Raw genomic sequence first — 19,531 nt, forward strand, 5'->3', positions numbered from 1 at the left:
CAGAAGTCAGCATACAATAGTAAAGCTTTTGCAAGTATATTTTGTAATATGTAAAATAATGAATTTAAAATGCAGTGATTGCCAAGAGTGTGTGTGTGTGTGTGTGTGTGTGTGTGTGGTGTGTGTGTGTGTGTGTGTGTTGTGTGTAATCAATTATTAAAATCAAATTCTGATTAAGATAAAATTTGACACTACAGAAAGGTAATGTCTTAACTTTTGTAATAATTCCTTAAATTTATAATTTATTAGAAATGATTGTATAGTGTCATTTCAATAATTCCTGTATCAAGTGAAGCACTATCAGTTATGATAACTGAATTGTCTTCAAAAGATTACTTGCAATTTTAGCAATGAATAATACAAAACTGATTAATTCATTTCTGAATAAAACCAGCATTACAATGCATTTTTATAATCTTACAAATTTACCACACACATGATCAAATTATTCTGTATTAATATTAAAACATTCAAGAGAAGAAATTTTATTTCCATTTCATTTCTAATAAAATTACATACTGCTTTATATAAATTGAGCTTTTCTTAGAATATGGTCTAAAAACTATACATAAAGATTTAAAATCACTAACCTAAAGTCATATTAGGTATATTAAATTTCATATTTCTAATTTTCTTTTTACTCTCACTTTAACAGTTGCTATACTAACAAACATCTGTTTTTATAATTGTACTATTTTATCAATGGCTATATTTTAGCAACACTTGTGACCAGAACTTCAAATTTTAAATTTCTATTTTCATAAAAATGATATTAGGATTCTACTTGTTACGTTTTCAAGACCGCAAACTTTACTTTGAATTATCCAACTGTATTCCAGTTACATAAAATTTTACAAAAAATAATTTATAAAATATGAGTAATATTTTTCCCAAAAATGTAACAGAAAGAATTATATGTATATATTTATTTACAAAAATAGTTTGACTGGAAGTAAGAAAAGAGTTTCCCCATTTGTATATATTATAGTAAAATATCAAAATCAAAGAAATGAGATTTTTTTCATAAGATGGCTTTTAATCTTGAAAACCTATAAATTCAAAATAAACATATTAGAAAGGTTTACAAATTAATTAAATCTTAAGCCTAGTCTGAAAAAACAAAAAACTTACTCATATTTAAGTCATTGGCTGATATCTAATGGCATTGGAACGTTTTGCTAGGCAACAAGTCAATATGGCACCAAGTATCTAACATATTTTAAAGTGAATTAGGGTTTAAAAAAATACTTGGAAACAAATGTTTTGAAGTACATACCTGAATACAAGCAAATGAAATTGCAACTCCAGCAATGATTCCCATTTTATTATGTATATCATTTATTAATACCGGGTAACATCCCTATATAATTAAAAAATATTAAAGAAAAATTCATTTCGACTCTCGACATCAACAATACTTACTTCTGTATATATTTGAGTTTTATTAGCTGGAGAATTTTGGCAATTATCAAACTTGCAACAACTTTTTGGAACTTTCTTGGAACCATTTGCCCAAGTGGTAATAAACCAGTCTTCATAAGTTTCAACACCACAACATTTAATCTGAAAATATATTTGTGTAATATATAAACAAATTTTTGAAATATTTTGGAATGTTAAAATTCATGCATTTTAATATAAAAGTTAATTTTTAATCATTAACTTTTATATATAAATTTAACATTAAATTTTTTAAAACTGAAAAATTTGTATTCACTTGTTTAATGAAATATTTTAAAATATTAACTCAACTGATCTGAACTTGACACTATTAGTGTGTGTTCAAAAATCTATTCCTGAAAGTTTTGACACCCCTTAACTAGATTAATATTTATGAACCATACATTGTGATGAAATATTTATTAAATAAATATCAATTAAAAGTTAAAATGTTTTTGCTAATTTTTTTCTGTATCATCTCAAAAAACTATGCATGGCAATATAAAGTTTCATTAAAAAACTTAAAGTTGACATTTTTTTAATTACAAACTATTATAAATCAATAAATTCAAAAATAATATTAATTTAATCTTTGTAATTATAAAAATGCTCTCCAGAAATATTTAATTGCTTGAATTAGAATTCAAATCTATCATGACACCAAAATTTCAGAAATTAGAAAATATTAGACATTGATATATCATTTGGATTGATAAGAACCAAGAATTACACTAATACAAAGTCTTACCTTACTCTTATTATTATTATGTTAGGTTTAGTGAGTTATACTCAGTTGACACCGGTTGCTGTGTACTATGCTGGACAAGAGTCAAGGCATAGTAACCAAGACAAAAATTAAAACTCAGCATGTGCGTGTATTCAAAAATTTCCTAACAGTATGACATGTATTCAATATAGTGGCCTTCTGTAGTGTGATGCATGTGTTTCTATTCAATTGTAGTGTGCCCAGCCTTTTGTGTAATGTGTGTGGTATGACACTTGTAGAGGAGAGAATGACAGGTACAGTACAATAAGCACCCTATCCATCGTCTACAGATGCCTTATTTCCTAGGAAAGTTCTGTGTACTTACTTTTCAGTGCATGTGTTTTGTACATTGTGAGTGTTTGGAATGGATATGTCTATAATGTACAGTATATGATTTTATTGTATTTGTCAATGAGTGTGATGTTTGGTCTGTTGTGGTAAATCTGTGATTATGGCTATGTCGTAGTACATTTTGTGCGTGTTGTTTTCCAATGCTGTCTGTAGAATGTATTTGTAGTATGATTCGTGAATGTCTAATAACTTGTGTTTGTTTGCAAGCTCTTGGTGTATTACATTTGCTACTTGATTATGTCTATGTAGCTAATCTGTCTCTGCCAAGAGCTTGCAACCAGAAGTGATGTGTTCTATAGTTTCTGGCATAAAGTGACATTTTCTGTATGTGTCATTTGTGGATGTTGTATCTTTAAGTACGTTTTCTATAGTTTTTAATATTTATGAGCAGATCCTGTATGGCAATCATGAATCCTTCCATCTCTCCAAAGAGGCATCCCCAAGCTAACCACTGTTTGACGCAGTTGTCAACAAAATCCTGGGCCAGGTCATAGGGATGCCTGCCATGGAGTGCCTTTTGAGCCCACGATTGCTTAATGGTATCTATGCTTTTTATATGTTGTGTCATGTCCATATGTTGTGAGTGCAAATTTAATGGTGTGTTATTTGAGTCTGCTAGAGTTACTGCTTTATGTAACTGTGATGTTTCTTGCTTTTTGTAGAAAAACTCTTACAGTGTCTGTATTTGTTTGTAGTGAAGGTTAACTTGTCAAATCAGGCCGTATCCGCCATCTTTACATGGAAGGGTTAGTCTTTCTATGGCGGATTTAGGATGATGTTTATGCTTAGTAAGTGATGTTCTTGTTTTCCTTTGGATCTGTGAGAGTCCAATGTATAACTCCAAAAGAATATGCAAGTACTGGGATGACATACGTGTTTATTGCTTTAATTGTGTGTTTTGCATTTAACTCTGTTCTGAGAATAGCATTTAACCTACTTTGGTATTCTTTAATTAATCTTTGCTTTATTTGTATATGTTCTGTTAGTTTGGCCTGTCGGAATCCTAAGTATTTGTAGAACTCGCCCTCTTCCATGGATTCTATAACGTCCCCATTTCCAAGTGCAAAATCTTTCTTCAGAACTCATTTTTCCATGTGAGGTGTTTTGCATTTGTCTAGGCCAAACTCCATTTGTACAAACGTGTGATTTGTAGGAGTTGATGAAGTTGTTTGTGTGAATGCATAAAGCTGTGTCATCCATGTACATGAGATGTGACAGTGTAAACTGTTGTTTTTTCATGTCTGATATGGTAACCATATTGCATGTTGTTTAACATGTTGGATAATGGGTTCAGGGCTAAGCAGAACCAGAGAGGACTCAAGGAATCTCCTTGAAAAATTCCTCGCCTAATGAATATTTGGTTTGTTTGCATGGAAGTGTTACTAACCCTGAGATGTAGTGTTGTTCTCCAGTGCTGCATAGTGTTTTGAAAGAATGCAATGAGTGATGGATGTATTTTGTACATGTGTAGAATATGTAGGCAACTGTGTGAGAACACTGTCAAACACACAGACTACAGAAAAGCATTTGTGTGTTGTTTGTGTGCTTGCTGTAGAATGACCGAATCTACGAGTAACAGTTTTCATCCCGTGATTTCTACAGCAACCTTCTTGTTGTTTCGTAAGAATGCTGTGTTTTTTCAACATGTTTGTATATTTTGTTTGCAATACAGGATGTCAATAATTTGTAGTGTGTTAGGAGGCATGCAATTGGTCTGTATTGTGCAGGGTCTGTGGTATTGTTTTTAGGTTTCATGTAGGTGATGCCGAGTAAGAAACTTTGGCATGTCTTGTGGATTGAAGATGATGTGTGTTAGATGTTTAGCTAGTTCCTGGTGCAGTGATGTAAATTTTTTTGTACCAGAAATTGTGAATGTTGTCTACACCAGGTGTCTTCCAGTTGTGTGTTCTGTTAACAGTGTAGCAGATGTCGTGTACGTTTATTTCAGCACAGGGTATAGTTGGTATGTTATGCAAGTTTTTGTTCTCTTCGATCCAGCCTGCATCAGCATTGTGCATAACAGCACTAGACCAAAAAAGAAGACTAATAAGTTGAGAGTTCTTCTGTTTGTGTGCCACTGTGCTATGTATCAGTGTTTGTTTTGGAACTGATTTGTCTGTAGAAGAGTTTTTCATTGTTTGTGAGCAATTTATTTTGTTGTTTTCGTAGTGTACATGTTTTGTATCATTTCAGTCTACATGCTTTGGCTGCAAGTTTTAGTGTATCGATGTATTCTGTAATGTGTGTGTTATGATGTTAGTGTTTTGTGTGTTTTTAATTTTCTTGAAAATGTTTGAGTTGTTTCTTTAATTTGGGTGTTATGTTGTTTTTAGTGTATTGTGTCAGCCTGCCTAATTGCTGTCTAATGTCATTTATTTGTGTTTCTATTCTTCTCTGCCAGGCAGGCTTGTGATAGAACTGTTGTGTATCTGTCTGATTGTATTTTCAGTCCATGGTGTGTCACTATTGTGACTGCCCCAGCATAAACTAATGTATGAATATCTGAGTGTGTAGAAATTAAATGGATGTAGTGTGGGATAAGTGAGTGTTTACATAATTTAGTGTTTTTCCTAGTACCTTTGATGTGTTGATTTTGGTATTCGTCTTTGCGTGGGATCTGTTCCTGTATATTTAGTAAGTGTTTCCTGAAATATAAGTGGGTGTATTAACTAAATCTATGTCATGTCATCAATGATGGATGAGGAAGGATGAGAATTATTATTATTATTATAGAATAAGTTTATAAAAGGAATAAAATTTGCTACATTTACACATTATGTTGACTTACAATCTGACTATGTATAATTTTTTCAATCTCAAATTTCATGTGTGCACTGCCAGCTGAAATATCCAATATTTTGGATGTCTTTATTTTGAAAGTATGCATGTTAATCAGCCAAGTTACTAGAATACATTTCATTTAGAGCCAAAATGTGTGACACAGTAATTTAATCTTCGAGTTTTTCCATGGATATATGATTTATGTACTGGGGTTTTTGCCAGGACTGTAGTCAAGCAAATTTGTTACTAGAATTGGTCCATTTTTACCAACCTGTGTTTGGTTATGTATGTAATATCAAGCTCTTATTTTGTAATGATTCCCCTACTTAGTAATATGCAAAGAAATATCATGAATTACTATTTATTTTCTTTTCAGAAATTACATTTGAATACACTGTTATATAATTCTATATTTTTATTGTAAGAGTTCCATATAAAATGGCTAAGACTAATTAAATCTAGTGTTTTTGAATACTTGAAACTGTTGTGTTTTTGAAACATTCTATGAAAATCTCAAACAAGTTTGATCAGTATGCTGAAAGTTTTAATTATTACTAAAAGCAGTGTTTACTAATTACTTATTGCTAAACATAGCTTATTTACAATATAGAAATAATAATGGTTATCAAATTATAAAAAAGTAAAAAAATTTCAGAACACAGAGAAAATATCACCATTTTGTTTTTATAGATTAAAAGTTAATGCATAAAAAGATTAAATTTTTAGAGCTCTCTACAGCAAATGCAAGCAAGTGAAAATAAAGTTTATATATACAGTAGAACCTCTATTATCCGGACTAATTGGGAATGAAGGTAGTCCGGGTAAGGAAAAATCCGGATAATCGAAAAAATAATAATTGACAGTGCATATAGCAGACATGGGCAAATGCGGCTCTTTTTGAGTTACATGCGCTCTTGCTGAGTGTTAATTTCTGTTTTTTATTATTGTTTCTACAATTTTATTTTTATAATTTTATGAAAAGATGTTTGTTAAAAAATTAAATATTTGTTTTATATTATATTTATATTATATAATAAAATCGCGCGCCTTACCATACTATCCGCCACGACAGTACAGAACTGCGGCTCCCATGCATTTTGCAAAACCTACATTTTGGCTCCCACTGAACTCTTGGCTTGCCCACCCCTGGCATATAGTATGAATAATTTTTATTTGTCTAGATTTACATATAGCTTTAATATTAAATTATTTTTTATTAAGAAATTCAATTAACGATTTTTGTTTAAAGCTAGCTGTTCTTTTTGAAGCTGCTAAATCGCGAATACTTTTAAGACAAGTTGTCCTATACCACTTTCTACTGTTACTGGAATTTACTAATGGTCTTTTCAAAATTTTGTTCCATGCATTCCATCACGTACGTACATAAACAGTGTCGCAACTTTCAAAGTGCAAATCAGCAAATTCGTACAATTTTTGTTTATGTTGAACAATCCGGATAATCGAAAATCCGGATAATAGAGGTTCTACTGTATATTAAAAAAAAATCAAATTGTTGCTAATATTTCAGATTAAGGTCAACAGGAAAGCTTAAAAGATATTATGCCAAAGAAAAGATATTTTGCCTTTTCTTTTTGGCTTATCATCTTTTAAGCACATTTAATGGAATTTAGTAGTGAAGAAAAAATATTAACAGGCAATACTTTTGAGATTATTAAAGCAATCAATCAGTTAACTAACAAACACATTTTTCTTAATTATAACAAAAATAGTATACTTTTGCTAACTTTCGAAATGTAACCCTATGTTTTGTATTAGTCCTTTGTTTCGTTTAGCATGAATTTGCATAACACTGTACTTTATTGGAACCTAACTACTGTTTATTTGGGAGATATCTATTTGTATTCAACTTTATAGTAAAACACTGCTAGCTCAGAACATAAATGTTTCATGTACATACTTATGATTAAAATCATTTGCAAAAATATTGCAAATTCAACAATGTACAAAACTAGCTGTAAGTACATTTTAAAGTAAATTTTTAAATTAGAAAACTATTTAAAACATTTAGACATGTATAATCAGTAAGAAAACTTGAAAACAATTATAAATTTACAGATCTTGTTATTTCTGTAAATGACTATTGTATGATTTATTCACACATTTAAAATATTTCTGGAAAATTTAAAATCAAACAAATAATTTCATTTGAAAAAAAAATTGAAAATCAATAATTTGACTTTGGACATAATTTCATTTGAAAAAAAAATTCACAAATCAACAAAATTCATCATTTTTCAATTTTTAAATGAAATTAGCAGCTTCAAAATAACTTCCTCTGGAGAGTAAAATATTGAAATTAGATTGTTTTAAGATCTCAAAACATTTATCATTATCTGAATAGTTTTGTCATTTTGTCTTTAATATCATTAAAAAAGCAAATTAATGCTAGTTATGTTTTCAACTTACATTTTTTTGAACAAAATCTATATTACGATCTTGGTTTCCATCATTTTCATACGAATCTACAGCATTCTTAATTCCATCCTTCAGTGCACTTCTAATGTTATTTCTGAAAGCATATCCAGCTACAGCAATACCAACTTCCATGAAGAAAACCACAATTAAGAAAATACTTAGCTGAAATTATATTTAAAAATTTTAGTAAAAGTAAATTCTTATATAATTTAAAGCAATTCCTATAGAAATTGCTTTAAATTTAACATTAGAATTGATAATTTTAAAATTATAAAATATTTTAATACTCTTAAATATTTTGCATTTTAGAAATTCACTTTCTAATAAATAAAACAGTATTTCAAAATATTAGTTAGATTTGAATGTTCTCAAACTTCATTTTTCATCAATTATGCATTAGAAAAATTAAATATTGATTTTACTCAAAAAAGCAAGCTCCAAATTATAATTATGAAAGTTGATTTAAGCAACTTAAAATTATTACAAGTTTGTACACAGTATACTGTATTTCAAAATATAGCCATATCCTATTCAGGGATAGAGCCAAAAATCTGTGGGGGGGGGGTCACTCACATGGTTGATGACTTGAATAGACTTAGTTTAGGTGTTTAGGATAAAAACAGAATAGCCCATGATCATTAGCAACACATTGTGCACAGAATTGCCATATTAATATGGCAGATCCTTTCATATCATACACAAGTGATAAATGGTACATATACAATACTCAATAAAAAACAAAACTTACTAAACCCAATACATACTTAGCCCAATAGCATAACTCAATAAAAAGCAAAAAGGCTAAACAAGTATTGAATTTTTATTTTTCTTTTCCTTGTTGCTGTTTATGTAGCCTAGTATTTGAGTCTGACGCATCTGTTCTGTTCTATCTATGGTTGTGACTTTCTTTTACATTGTTTAGTTTTAAACTTAAATGGGTGGCAGTAAGGCTCAGCAGAGAATCAATGGTTAAGAGTTAGTATGGGAATTCTACCCTTGCCACCCTGTGTGAAGCTACATCCCTGTCTATTATCCAAATCTAATGCATTTTGAAAACAATTCAAATGAACTGGTTTCATATGGAAAAATTCTCTCATTCTCAATTCATCCAAATAACCAAAATGAATTTTCCTAAAAAATACTAAAATACTACAAAACAGTGATCTATAAAAATACAATTTTAGCATGACATTAACATTAAGCATTAAAAACTCCAGTACCTTAGTAAGGTAAACATTTTGAGGTCATTAAAGGATATGTTTAAAACAGTAATGCAATAAATAAATGTAGTATCTTCTATTAGAAATTTATATATGAACAGCATTTTCTTTATGCAGTAAAAGCAGTAGAAAATATTATAATTATACATTATAAAATGTTCATTTTATATTAAAATATTGCTGTATAAAGAATAATAATGAAAATAAAAAGTGGGTAGTGAACCTACTATAATAAACTATTAAGTAAAATATTATAAGATGCACTAAAAAGTCACTAAGCTGCACAACCATAGAAGAACAGATTGTTACTTAAAAAATGAAAAACAGGTACTATGAATGCAGCTGCTCTCGCTTCCCACTTATTAGCACATCACTTGTGGTAGTGTGTTTATGATAATTCCAATATTAAATGTTTTAAGCTTATTTAATTTTGACACTGCAAAAGAACATTCATTGTAGCTGGAATTCAGATACCAGGATATGGCTGTATTAGCAAAGAATTATTTTTATTTTTTTACAATTTTATAGAAATTAACTAAATTTTTAATTAGTACTATAAATTTAAAAGTAAGTAAAATAGTCAACAAAAAAAATTACCAAATATAGTAGTGTTGAATGTCCTTTTACTGTACAGAAACAAGCAAGGAAGCCAATAATTGTTATTAATATACCAATTCCAATAAAGGAAAAGGGAACACTATTACTGTAATCCACTGAAAGTTTTAAGATCTGTGTCATGGTTATCTTCATCCATATTCCTGCTACCAAAAGGGCAATACCACTGACCTATAAAATAAATTTTATTTATAAGTTAGATAACAACAACACAAAGTTACCAAATATGTTCAACTATACTTGACAAGTAATTGTGAAAATTTAGTTAAAAGCTTATCTTGCAAAATAAACTGTTGCATGACAAGAAAAAGTATTTCTACATACACATACACAAAAAAAAATCAAATATTCAATGTTCATTCATTAAATTAAAATTATTTGTGTAAATCAAGTTTTTCATTTTAAGAAAACATACTGATATTGCATAGAAATCAAAATCTTAAATATTACTTTTATAAAAAAAAAAACAGATTTTCAATGCATTTTATCAACCAAATTCCACTCAATATTAATTGCATTTTAAGCTATTTCCTTAGTACAACTACCAGCAGATAGAATTCTCTAGTTTATTTATTTAACAGTCCATTTATATTTTAAAAACAAATGATTTTTGTTGTTATTTTGAGCAAATACTATAAAGTGTAAATTTTAATTACATTAATAATTTTAAATAAATTATAAAGTCATACTTTATAATCTAATCTTTATGCATATTAACAGGCATTCTTGTGTCCCCTCTCATTTTTAATGAAAAAGAAACAACAGGATCGATTAAATTTTTTTTATAACACTTTCCAAAATACATTAGAACATCTACTCATAATTAAATAATTAAAGCAATTTGATCTTGGAGATAATCATCTTTAGAAAAATTTAAAAAAAATCAAAATTATAATTTTCCCAAAATTTTGATAATTTAGAATAAAAATTCACTAAAAATGCAATTATACTAATAATTACGATATATTTATTCAGAATAATAAACATCTGAAAGGATTCTTAAATTTATAATCGGGACATAAAGGTAAAATTTAGACATTTTAAAAAAGATATCAATAAAATCAACAATTACAGTTCAATTCTATAGGTAAATCATCAATATCACAACTTGTCATTATGTACAAATGTCCAATCCCATGACAAAGAATGAGTGGAGATTTTCTTTGAAGACTAATCAGGTATTTTCATTGAACTGTATATTTGTGCAATGCACGAAATAATCACTTGGCACCAAGTCTGAGCTGTAAAGCGGATGAGGCAGTACCTCCCAGCCCAGACCAGCCAACTTTAGAAAAGTTGTCTTGGCTCTGGTGTTGTTATGGTGGTATTACACAGTCCAATTTTTGGACAAAGTTGTTTGATCTTGGTGTTCAAATGATCCAGTTGTTCACAGTAGTTCTTTCAAGATAGTAATGTTGGATGGAAGCAGTTTTTCCATGACAACACCAAACGAACACAGATCGTCACCACTTTCTGCAACATTAGCCCTTTGACATTTCAAACAGCTGGTTGACTTTTGTTCACCATGAACACTAACACTTAGCAAATAAGACCATGTGCTTTCACTGTGTTCAAGTGATAAAGCAACAGCATACAAATGTGTTCTTTTGAAAGTTCCATATTGTCACACATTGCTGATGTGTATGTTTTCAATGAAGTATGTGATAAAATGCTCTTTGTCTACTCTACTTACATACCCACATAGATTGAAATGTCTAAATTTCATCTTCACAGTCAACAATGTTGCATTGATTAAGTGAATCCTTACCATCTGACTATCAGATAGTCTGTATGTTTACCTGTTACTATACAAGTTTTAAGTCAAAACCTTTACCACATTACTGTTTTTCAGGCTTATTCAGCTTTAAGTCATTGAAATTATGAATAGATAATATGCTTACAATACTACCAAATTGTTTGATAATTAAATTTAGTGATTCTTGAATAGTTCAAGAATAATATACGGGATAAATGGTACAGTTATTAGCCACTTAAGGAAATTTTTATTTTAAAAAATCTGATGTAATAAAGATTGAATTGAGCAACACAAATCAAACAGTAATTTTTTTTATTATAGTCTTTCTACTGCAACATTTAAAAATTACAGATGCCAACTGTTTAATCCAAATTGTGCTTTGTTTTACAAAAATGAAATATCTTATAATTATTGGCCACATGCAACTACAAACTTGTGAGAATGTTACATTCTGCTGTAAGTAGATAGCAAGTGTTAATATTGTCATGCAATATTTCCTAAATAGCTTTTATAAAATGCTTATTAAAGAGGTTTAAATGGCCAATTATTAGTGAGGTTGAGGCTGAAGTTTTAAATGCGAAAACATGTATGTCGGACAGGAAAGCGGCGCTGAACGTCCGACGTACATGTTTTTGCATTTAAAACTTCGGCCTCGTCCTCGCTATTGTCTGGTAGCCAATAACTACTGTTTACCCTAATTACACATTATACTGAAATTTTTTATAAACACTAAGTTTTCTTATTTTTTGAATATGAAAGATTATTATGTTGAGCCTTACTACATTTTACTAAAGCATTTACCTCATTCTTAAATTCAAGAATGATATCTATAGAGAAGAAACTAACTTCAATTCAGCCTAGAGAAATATTTGCTTACTTGCATCATCTATCAGTAATAAATTTCACTTCTTAAGCATATTTCATTTGCTAAAATTGATCAACCAGGTAAATTATAAGATTAATAATAGTTAGCTAGGTAAACAAAATAAAAATTTTATATAACAAGTCTACTTCATATGTAATTGTCTAAATTTTGCATTGTTTAAAATACAATGAGTATTAAGACCAATATCCAAAAAGATGGACTATACAATAGTACTTAACTGCTATCACACATCAGATTTGACTTATGCACTAAATTCACTTGATTTAGTGCACATTTCCCAAGTAAACAAAACAAATTGACTTATTTTCTCAGACAAATGCAAAGCTTTTAAATAAAATTTGAAAAATAAATACAGAATAATAAGAAACAATAGGAAAGGATAGAAATGGATTAATTTTTCTTGAAAAAAGACTTTACTTGTCAAATTTGATGGTTAAAAATTTATGATGCTTTTTATCAGAATATTTGTTTTTAGAGAATATAGATTGAATTTGAAGTATATATATTAGCACTAATTTAAAGAAAGTTTACCATATGATTAAAAACTAGATTATTAAAAAGATGGAAATCATTCAATCTAAAAAATTATGACACAAAATCATTGTAGAATTATCATTGTTTTACTTTAACAAACTATCTCGCATTGCTTGTTATTTGATAATTTCTGTTAGGGGCCGTCCATAAATTACATAAGGTATCCTGGAGTGGGTGGGGGGGGGTCAAGGATTTCTTACTCGGGGGTAGGGGGTAAGAGATCTCACCTTATGTAATATTCTATTTTTTTTTTTATCTTGAGTGGTGGAGTTTTGAATTTGGCTTCAATTTGGCAGTTTCTATTAAGAACGCTCATTGTACTAATGCCATCTTGTGTGACGTAATAGAATAACACTAGCAGACTCACTCTATACACATATTTTATCATGGGAGAAAGGCCATGTGGTGGTTTCTCTCTCTCTCTCTTTTTTTTTTTATTAGAATAAGTGCACCACTTTTATGGGTGTATAACACTAAGAATACATAAACCAAAATACATGATACAAAGTAAACAAAAAAATTAATATTCGGCTTTTGGTGAAAAGTAAAATGTAAAACTAGAAATTATAAATAATCTTTTCTTCCATATTTTTTTTAACATAATTGTAAAAAGCATTAAACAGTGGCTACTGAACAAGCTTATCAAGTGGGCATGACCACCTGAAAAAAAGCATAGAGACTTCTAATTTCAGAATAAGTCTATCTTGATCATAAATTGGATAATGATAGATCATATGGATGACGGTGTCTAGGTTTTCTGTAGAGCAAAAGCAAGAGGCAGTTTCTGCCTGGCTATACGTCGACTTCTAAAATTATCATGCTCAGTAAATGGTTGAGCAGTAGCAAACATTAAATCTCTAAGTGATGATGAGAACCTGATTCAACACTAGGAAAATAAAGTCTTTTATTCTACCAGTTTTACTGCTCACCACTGTTGATTCCACTTTTGCATAGCGTTGTCAAGAATATAATTTTTAAGGCTGCTACGTGAGAAAGGGCAGTGAGTGTAGTCCAAGTCAGTGTCCTTTGCAGCTGATTTAGCCTCAAAGTTGGCTTTTTCATTTCCTAGCATGCCAGTATGGCCAGGAACAAATATAAAAGTTATCTTATTTACAAGATTTTTAATTTGGTGCTGGATATATGTGATTTTATTGCTATTGCAATTGAGATTTAATAGAGCTTTTAGGACAGACTGAGAATCACTGTAAATGTTGATAGAGTTTTCTTTGGTAGTGAAGTGGCCCACTGAACAGCTTGGTAGACAGCATCTTCAGCTTGATAGATGGAGCTGTGTGTGGGTATCCATATCTTCTAACATATTTTGGGCAAAATATGTCAGTTTGGAGGAAGATCAGACTGGGTCCAAAAGCCCCCTTCGTGTTGGCTCAAGTATCTATGTAGATATTAATGTCTGCATGGTTATCCATGGAGGAAGCAGATGACACCAAATGTACGTACCCTGAAGATAACCTCGTTTACAGGGTGACGATCAGAGATAGTAGGGTAATTGCAATGTGGTAGCATATGAACAGCCGTAGATAGAAGTAGAGACCGTTGTTGAGCGTTGATGTTTGTAGTTATGATGGAATAGTTTAGAACCTTTTCTACAGTACACAGTGGCAAAGGAAGGAGCTCTGCTAGTATGAGAGAAGTATTACCAGAAACAGTTCTGCAACACTTTAAAGTTCTGATGGCAAACTGTTTTTGAAGAGAGTACAGTAATTTACTTGCTACTGAATTTTTACTAGTTATATGACCAGCTAGAGGCTGCGTAAAGTAGCATTGGTTGTATTGCCCCATTATATAGAGTTTTACAGCTTTATGATTGTCCCCAGGTGCACCTAGCACATTTTAGCAGCATGTAGTTTATTTTCTTGGTCTTAGCCAAGATGTAATCAATATGGCAACGAAATGTGGTTTCTCTCTATTCTCTCTTGTTTTACTTTGTATGACATTTCTGTTTACATGTGCACTAGCTGATCGATCTGTCAAAGTTTTTTGCATCCTTTTGTGAAAATTAAAATTTATATAAAAATGAATATTGCAATGTTGATTAATGATAATAATAAAAAGATTGTTAATAATTAAAAAATTAAGTTCCTAAAATAAATTGTTCATTTGAATTCATTAAATTTTTATATTTTTAAATTTGTTCACGAGATCTATTATCCCCTACCCGAGTTAGAAATCGTAAGAAATCCTTGACCTCCACCCACTCCAAAATACCTTACGTAAGTCTTTTATAAATACTATATATTAATTAATTAATTATTATAGGTTTCTAGGGTTTCATAAAAAATTTTTTTTGTTAAAATCTTTCTATAAAATTATGCCTAAATATTACATAAGATAGGGAATGGAAGGGGAGATCAAAAAAAATAACACAGTTTCTTACAGGGGTGGGGGTCTAGAATGGCCGAAATTGTCCTTATGTAATTTATGGGCGGACCCTTAGTTGTTTCTGAGATGAATTATTATTAAAAAATTTTCAAAAATTTTCAAAAAAAAAAAAAAAAAAAAAAAATCACTACAATAATGCAACATCTATACATAAATAACAGATCTAATTTGATAAAACGTATATTATTTCCTTTATTACCTACGAATGTATTTATTTCACTGAACTATTTATTCTTAGATAAGTTTTTATATTTTATTTAGTACACTTTTTTTTAGAATTATCTTCACACCAAAGTTTTTCACAAATAAGTGTGTGATAAAAGAATAAAACAAATATTTTATGAATTTTCCATACGAAAATCTTTCCATGCAAAGCAATTACGATGATCTATAGATTTAATACGCACTTATAACTGAGCTACTCATTTGCTAAATCAATTAAATCCACGAAACAAAAAGTAGAGAAATTGATAAAATACTTAAAATAAAACATTATAGAATGCATTACAAGGCATAGCTTTTATCTAATGACATGTAAAAATAGTATACATCCTTGAAATAAATTTATATTTTTTGCATAACTAAGGAGTTAATTGATTTCACCACGAACAGCTCAATTATAAACTTTTGAAAGTATAAATATATTTAATTTATTTCATTTAGCATTTCGAATGACCATTAAAAAACATTTTAAATCAAAATATGCAACAATGTGGAAATTGAGTAATTTTACACAGTTCTACTAACTAGAACCAGGTTTTTCTTCGTAGCTTTTTTTATAAACACACAAACAACTGTTTTGTAAGAAAATATTAAAAAACACTAGACAGTAACTACTGAATATTTTAAATGGCTTCTGAAGTCAGTAGTTATACTGTAAAATTGCATAAATGTCAACATTACTCTTATATTATATGCAAATGAAACTGACAGTTTGAAAATTAAGCAATAATTTCTTTTGTTTTACATTTCAAAACAATTTGTACCTTCAAAAATAAAGTACTCCATTTAAAATAAAATTTCCTACAGAAAGAAAAGGAGTATAAACTTTACTAACACACTCAAATTGGTTGATTTTGAAAATGTTTGAATGTCATTTTAATTTAAAGTTCAATTTAAGTCGAAGTGACATTAAAAATGGAAAGACACGCGTAAAAATTGATTTAAAACGAATAAAATATCATTAAAAACGACTATATTTATCTTCTAATTTAACTAATATCATTTACACGTGAAAAACGATACCCAGGAATTATATGAAACATTTATTGTGTGACGTAATATTATTTAAGCTTAGAAACAAACCGATAGTTATATTTTTATATCGAAGTAATAAAGTTGTACGCGGACATAAAATAGCAATAAGCCTAAATAAAATATTAATAGCTAAAATATGTTTACTTTAAAGTTACTACGTACCCAAAATAAACAATTAAATAGAAGAAGCAATCCCTTCATACAGTAAACTGCTAGCCCTGGTTTCAATTGTTTTGCCATCTTTCTAATGAAATTCAACGAAAGAAAAACTTCAACCAAGCACAGTGTCGACTAAAAGCGTAATTAAAGACGATAAACGCTTCCTTTTGACTTATGTCGTCACAATGATTTACGTAAAACCTAGTATGACGTCATCGTTTCGTTTTAAAATGTAAACTAATCCTCTTTAGAGAAAGTAAATTAAATTATTCCATAATTTATCTTTTATGTAAATAAATAAATAAATAAATTATAAAAATATGTACGAGTCAATTCTGTAGTAGTTTACGATAAAATTTTTATCTGGCAACCTTAGTTCGTATTGACGGATTGTAGACGACGCGTTTCTACGTCAAGCAAATGACTGTGTTCGTTTCGTATGAAACGCTCTATGTCATTGGTTTGCTTACTTAGCTGCTTGACAAGAAAACGTGTCCGATGGCTGAAACCACGAAATCAATACAACAGTCTTTTTAAAATGAAACAGATTATGCTATTAGTTTACACTTAAAAACACCGCGATAATTTTAGTTTTATCAGCTTAAGTGTCGAATGTTTAATAAGTCATTTTAATTCGAATTCGACTTGAGTTTCTTATGATTTTGTACGAATAGTTCAAGATTGCATGAATCGACATTGAATTTTTTTTAGTTTCGATTCATTGCAAAACATATCCCACTATTTGAACTTTCTTGAACACATTTTAAAACATTTTTGGGAAATAAAGTGTGTTAAACCTTCCCAATTAACCGGAGGAAAACAGATTTTAATTCGACCTCTAGAGAGAGAAAGCTAATATTACCGGAATTTTTAAATATTTATGCATAAATAAAACAGAAACAGCTATTTATATTTTTATCAAATGCTGTTATTTATGTTTTTATTATTTGAATTATATATTTTGCATTTCTTCCTGTCCTAAGAGAAAAGCCGTGCGTTTTACACTTATTTCACTTTTTCTTTGCCATTACAAAATCTTAGTGAATTTAAGTGTAAGCGATTGGAAATTTCAAGCTACAAAAGGCTATTAAAATGGTGTTGAATTGTGGTCCTTTTTGCAATTGCTTCGTCATCTTTCTAATCAAATTCAACAGAAGAAAAACTTCGTTTTATTAATGCAAAGAATCTTTTAAAGATTCTTAGTATTAATAAAACGTATTATTTTTACTTCTCGTATCTGTTAATAGCTCTGAACAGTTGTTTTGTTTTCATTTTTCATTTCTTCCTATTGCAATATTTATACAGCTGATTTAATTACGAACACGCAAGTAAAAATCTCTCCGTAGTAGACTACTAGGAAAAATGAAAAAGAAAATTAAATGTAATAAAAATATCTCTCCTTGTGCAAAAATGGGAGAATTAAAAAAAATAACTTCATAAATTAAGAATTTTAATTGACTTCCATTCGGAATAGTCCTACGAATGCACTGTACGGTACATATTCTACTATGATGTGACGATCGGGATATTGTGAACTTTATCATTTATATGTACCTTTATAATCTTTTAACTATATTTTATACAAACTCTACATTTTATACAAAAACGGAACGAAATAGACCAAAAAGGGTTAGTTAAACGGGAAATCAACTGATAAATTCTGTTGATAAGAACAGTTTAAACTCGATTCCCACGAGTTGAGTTCCTTGTTAAGATGAGTCAAATTTCGGTGACACGACTACGTCACCAATAATTTTATTGGTCCAAGAAGATCATCTCTTCTGACGAAATCAAAGAAGGGCCTGCAAACTCCCTCCCCATATAAAAAGGGAGCACGATGAGTAAGACAGGAGAAGTTGTCATTTGACTGCGTGCGTGTCCTTGTTCGGATTTACCCATCGTCAAGTTCCTCCTCCCCTGTTCATCCTCCATGGACTAGTGGACAATTGGATTGGAATCTCGGACCACTGGATTAACTAGCTGGAAGGCAGAAATCTAGAACAGAAGATATCATATCATCTATTCGACGTTCGTCGATATAATCTATATAAATCTTAAGGTATTTATCCTACCCGCGAATATTTGTAAGCTCTCTCTCTCTAATCCGCGTAGAATTTATGTTCGCGGATCGTGAGCCATGTACCTTATCACGTGTTTCTCTGTAAAGTAATCGCTTGTATCTAATTAGTCCTATGGAGAAAATAAACGGGTATATTTTTATATATAAATCTCTGGGTGCGTTCTTTCCGTCATCCTCTCCACTCGCTTCATTCCGGGTCTAACCCATACGTAACCGCTCGCGCAATTGATTTTCTGTATCAATCTAAGGATACAGTGGTGTCATCCTGACGTGGTATCAAAGAGATACCGGCCCTATGGTCACAGTGGTGTCCCGGAAGTGGGATTTTGTTTTGAAGGAAATAATCTAACAAAGAATGGAGGCTCAAGGTGGAGAGAATCCGGGAGGAAGTGCACCTTCGGGATTATCCGGAATGATTCCCTTAACCCCCTCATTTTCGGGCGACACATCAGGATTGCGCATCAGGGACTTCTTTGACTCGCTAGACGAAATAGCAAAACTAACTGGATGGACTAAGGCACAAAGTCTCGGCGTCGCGAAGTTAAAATTAACGGGCATAGCGAGGGATTTCGCATGGAAGGATGCGCGAATGCGAGCAATTGATACATACGAGGAGTTCAAACGACAAATGATCTTACGCTTTGAGAAAGAACCATACTCGCTTAGACTTCAGAAATTCCATGCATGCATTCAGAAACGCGACGAGGACGTACAGACGTACGCAGTTCGGTTGCAAGGCCTAGTATCGGAGACCATAATCGAACAGACAGGGGCCGATGCTCGCGAAACAGAAATAATCAAGCGATGCCAAAATAAAGAGCGAGACGAGCGGCTACTCGCCCAATTTTTA

The 19,531-nt window shown here is 30.5% G+C and overlaps 1 protein-coding gene across 1 annotated transcript; it reads right to left on the bottom strand.

Annotated features, from left to right (window-relative positions):
• Positions 1-469: 469 nt before the first annotated feature.
• Positions 470-16,807, bottom strand: LOC136983239 (tetraspanin-6-like). The gene is made up of 7 exons (XM_067279926.1): positions 16,605-16,807; positions 9,592-9,780; positions 7,766-7,936; positions 1,423-1,563; positions 1,277-1,360; positions 1,132-1,209; positions 470-1,049 (listed from the first exon to the last, which is right to left on the bottom strand). The coding sequence occupies exons 1-6, from the start codon at positions 16,680-16,682 to the stop codon at positions 1,138-1,140; spliced, it is 735 nt and encodes a 244-aa protein (XP_067136027.1). The 5' UTR covers positions 16,683-16,807; the 3' UTR covers positions 470-1,049; positions 1,132-1,137.
• Between the last annotated feature and the right edge of the window lie 2,724 nt (positions 16,808-19,531).

This window comes from Centruroides vittatus, unplaced genomic scaffold, assembly GCF_030686945.1.
Source record: "Centruroides vittatus isolate TY-2023 unplaced genomic scaffold, ASM3068694v2 contig_879, whole genome shotgun sequence".
NCBI lineage: Eukaryota > Metazoa > Arthropoda > Arachnida > Scorpiones > Buthidae > Centruroides > Centruroides vittatus.